This window comes from Fragaria vesca, linkage group LG6 (assembly GCF_000184155.1).
Source record: "Fragaria vesca subsp. vesca linkage group LG6, FraVesHawaii_1.0, whole genome shotgun sequence".
Taxonomy (NCBI): domain Eukaryota; kingdom Viridiplantae; phylum Streptophyta; class Magnoliopsida; order Rosales; family Rosaceae; genus Fragaria; species Fragaria vesca.
This window is the reverse complement of record NC_020496.1, coordinates 35,590,747-35,595,320: the sequence shown is the minus strand read 5'-3', so window position 1 is coordinate 35,595,320 and position 4,574 is coordinate 35,590,747. Positions and strand designations below refer to the sequence as shown.

Here is a 4,574-nt window from a genome sequence, read left to right as displayed (position 1 = left end):
TATAGAAAATATATATTTATTAAAATAATTTATTATGAGGTATAAAATAGAGATCAAATATTCAAAATAAAAAAATAACACGTACAAAAGAGAAAAATAAAAGTTAAAAAGATATATATAATAGTTCATGATAAAACATTTTCTTGCATGAAAAAAAAATAATCAAAAAATGAAGGTAGGGATAATGGAGAGGATGGATAATACAAAAAAAAAAAGTAAAAAAAAAAAGAAAAGGGAGAGGTTAATTTATTGAGTGAATAAGAGTTAAAGTAATTAATTAATTAAAATATATGTCAATAAGTAACTAAGGTTATGTTAAGAATTTGAAATGAGGTCTAGTGAGAAAATGTTTATATTGAAAAGTAAAAAGGAGGTGTAGAAAGAATGAGAGGTATACTGATCAAATTTGAAGGTCTCAATAGCCGCATTTTTACCTGATTGTTATAATTTAATAGATCTAGCTAATATACACATAATCTCTTAGCCGAAAAGTTGCATAGCATTCGGTAATTATACCAATGAGGATCTATGACCCATACTCTTTATAAACCAATTCAAAGACTGATCGATCGGATAATAGAATTAATATATAGTACCAAACGTTGTATATATGGAGAATGTGTTGTACGTACCAAACATATATATGGTTCTGATTTCGGAGGTTGAAATGCATTCGCCTTAGTGGATGTGCCAGATCAGCCCTCTCAATCAAGAAAGAGGTCTAGACCTGGTTGTTATATACACCTTCACCCAAGAAACTCAAAACTATTTTGGGTGGAAGAGTTCCAACCTTGTAGCTAGGCTGAATCTTTGGGTTTAACTGAGGATGACTTAGACAGTACTACTCTGATTTCGATCAAGAAGATAGAAGTCAGGAAGACCGATAGGCAGCAAGAACAAGATTCCCAAACCATCGAAGAAGCCATCTGAACCGCCTCCACGCATCACCTTCCCCATGACAAAGAATGTGGTTAAGTAGCCATCCCCTTAAACTCTCTGGCTTTACCTAGACTCTGTTTAATTCTTAAGTCATATTTAGCTGTACATCAATTGAGATCTCTAGACAACTGATATTTCTCTTAAAGGAATTGGATAAAATAGTTTGAAGTCATTTGTGGTAGGCTTTATCTGAGCGTATTTTTACAATAAGGGTTACATATCAGGTGTAAAAGTTTGTGTTGTGTATGTTTTGGTTAGAAGACAACATTTGATCGATGTAAGCGTCTTTTGAGTATGGATAAATATATGAAGTTATCTATTGCTCAAAAAAAAAAAAAACAAAAAAAAATTCCCCAACAATATATGCGGACTCTAAAAATAAAATGGAACGTTCAGATAACATTGTGGGGGGTCTAAGAACCAAAAATATGAAAGTATATATACTGATCATATATAGAGATATATATATATATATATATTATATATCAGTAATTTAAGAAATAGGGGAATGATCCAAGGAGGTTACTTTCATTATCTCCACGTATAGCTGTTTGACAACTCTGGACTAATGAGACTCGATCGACTACGCTAATCAATTGGAAAAAACTGGCAGCAGATTATGCAAAACATTGAATAGTATAAGTGATGAAGTGTAAATCGATCTGTCAAACAATGGATGGAGAAAGGCAAGCCAAGCCAACACCGTGATAGACGGGCCTAAATATTGTCTAGCTAGCTGCCGTGAAGGTGGTGCTAATTAATGAATATCTACACTACTAATTCCAAACGTCCTACTCGTTCGAGAACCAGGAAAAGTAATAGAAACGAGTTTGAAAGAGTGCAGGTTCTTCAGGCCTAATTAAATCTGGCATTTAAAAAACAAGGTAATGGGATATACTTGTGCATGAGTACAATGAATGAATTGGTGATCAACATAAGATTTGACTGTAACAAATGGGATATCAAAGTTTTTGTTTTTTTTTTTGTAGAGAACTAATGGGATATCAAAGTTGACGAAATGAAAGAATTAGATAAGAGAATGCCGTGCGACATAATCAAAGAATAGAAATCAAACAACGCATCAAAGCCAATATGCATGGAAGTGCATGCATAAGAGATAGGGTCTAGTATATTGAACTGATATATATATATATATATATATATAGATCGTCGATGGAGTAGTACTTGCAATACAGGCATCAAGCGCAGGCTTCATACATGAGCTACCTAGCTACAGTAGTATCACAATATATATATATATATATATTCCTTAATTAATCGATAGTCAGGTTATTGTAATGTGAAAAAGAAATAAAAACTAAAATTACTAATATCGAAACTAGCTGATAGCATAAACACTGCACCAGAAAGACTACATGTGTTTAAATAACTTGAGGAGCTTCGTTTCGATCTGGAAGCAGAGTCGATCGATCACCAGTATACTAATATCAAAGGATGTCAATCATCTTTGCTTTTCTTCTGTTGTTCTTGATCAATAAGAGGCTTAAGGCTCTCCACATAGACAGCCATGCTACAAATTCATGCCGCATCGTTAGTTCCCAAAAACGTTTAGCATTAAAATCCAACATAAGTAACACTTCTGCATCAACCAGCATCAAATCAAAAGAATCTGTCCAAAAACCAGAATGTTGTAAACGGTAATATGGGATGATGAATTCCATTGTAGTCCAAGAGTTCTGCACTCCATATTCCTTCATCACCCAAAACGTCTCACTGCATAATTCTCCTGATACTGAGATTGATGTAATACATAGCTATCTCTGAAGAGGCCCAGTTCTACTGTTTGATTGTTCCAATTTGGTGGTACTTGGATTTCTGTAACCTCTTCCTCTGCTAAGCGGAAACATATAATCACCAAGGATTCATCTCGCTTGACGAACCAATGAACACCCCCATTCAGTACCGTGCCACTCTTCTTGCAAAGACGAGGTTCTTTGTACGGAAACATGCCCTTGATCTTTCTCCAAGAATCAGTCAGAGATTCATAGACACTAAACACAAGTCCATCTGTGCATCCCTTCGCTTCAACCACCTTGTATTGATTAGTGGAGTCATCAAATCCAAACCCATGTACCTCCCAAGAATAAGACTTCTTTGTTTGTGGTGAATTTGGTACTTTCTTCATTTCCTTGGTTAAAGGGTTAACCAAATGGAACCTAGAATCTAACCTGCACATCAGAATGTTTTTGCAGGAAAGGACAACGGGAGCCCAAGCACTTCCTATACTGCTACGAACAAAATCGAGCTCCTCCGAATAAGGTCCAGGAATATAGTTGAGGAACTGAACAAGCTTCACAGAGTAGATGCGTTTACGTGCTTTGTCAGTAAACATAAGACGCTGTCCCTTTTCTTCAATCACTTCAATGGCTTCATCCTTGTTTTGGTCGTCCATCTTCACGCAAATTATGTAGTCTTTTGCAATACAGAGATGTGGGTTTCTGTGTGGTTGAAAGTACAAACATGGACTTGTACGTATTTATAAGCAAGCTGTGCACGTATTCCTTAGCCTTTGAGGAAACCGATGATACAAATCAATGTTTTAAAAAACGCGCCTCAGGCGCGCCTTGAGGCTTAAAAGGCGTGAGGCGCAGGAAAATTTCATTGTGTTTTGCAGGTTAGGCGCAGAGGCGCAAAAAACGCACCCCTAAGGCGCATAAGGCGCAAAAAACGCACCCTAAGGCGCATAAGGCGTGCGCCTAGTTGAAGCAACTAAAAACGGGGTCGTTTTGGGTAAGTATTTCGCATAAGCTGGGGGTTGTGCGCCTCCCTCTGTATTTCGCCCTCCTTCCCTGCTCCCTGCTCCCGATCTCCCTCCTCCCTCTCCCTCTCCCTCTCCCTCTTCCTCTCGAACACCCCTCTCCCTCTTCCTCTCGAAGACAGACACACAATCAACCACCACCAAGATTCCCCCCAGTTCGCGAATCGCGACCACCACAGAGGCACAAACCATCCGACCATCGACCATACCATCGACCACCACCAGGATTCCGACCATCTGACCAGTCGACCACCGCCTCTTCGTTGTCGTTGTCTTCTTCCTCCTAAGCCTCGCATTGCAGTCACCAACTCACCTCTAATTTGAGGTATGCAGTAGTGCAGTACGCACCTCTTCCTCTGAATTTCTGATTCAATTGGACTGTTGTCACTTGTCAGTGTTGTGAATTGTGTTTTCTTAGTATATGATGCAACATTGTGCTCTGATTATCTAAGTATAGATTGGACTCATTAGAGCAAGCTTCCTGTAAATGCTCACAACTCTGTGTTGGTTTTGTGAATTTGTCTAAGTATAGATTATCTTTGTTAATGGTGTGTTGCAGGCAGCATTTACAGGAAGCTGCCTGTAAATGGTGTGTTGGTTTTGTCTAAAGAGAGGTTGCTTTTGTCATGGTGTGTTGCAGGCAGCATTTACAAGAAGCTGCCTGTAAATGGTGTGCTGGTTTTGTCTAAGTATAGATTGCCTTTGTTAATGGTGTGTACGTGTGTTGTAGGCAGCACAATGAGTTCTAGTGATGGGACACAAAAGAAAGATTTTGCTTGGCAATGGACTAAACCAATTCCTGGTCACTTGACATATTTTCTGTGTGCATTTTGTGATCTGAAAAATACCGGTGGCA

At 38.1% G+C, this 4,574-nt stretch overlaps 2 protein-coding genes across 2 annotated transcripts in view; both read right to left on the bottom strand.

Moving 5' to 3' along the window:
* LOC101296223 (thaumatin-like protein 1a-like) overlaps positions 1-957 on the bottom strand; it is a 4,152-nt gene extending 3,195 nt beyond the window's left edge. The window contains exon 1 of the mRNA XM_004306226.1: positions 846-957. Within this exon, the coding sequence (XP_004306274.1) occupies positions 846-957 (112 nt within the window). The remainder of the gene's footprint in view (positions 1-845) is intronic.
* Positions 958-2,656: 1,699 nt separating this feature from the next.
* On the bottom strand, positions 2,657-3,352 carry LOC101295939 (F-box/kelch-repeat protein At3g06240-like). Its single transcript, XM_004306225.1, has one exon. The coding sequence runs from the start codon at positions 3,350-3,352 to the stop codon at positions 2,657-2,659; it is 696 nt and encodes a 231-aa protein (XP_004306273.1).
* Positions 3,353-4,574: the final 1,222 nt, after the last annotated feature.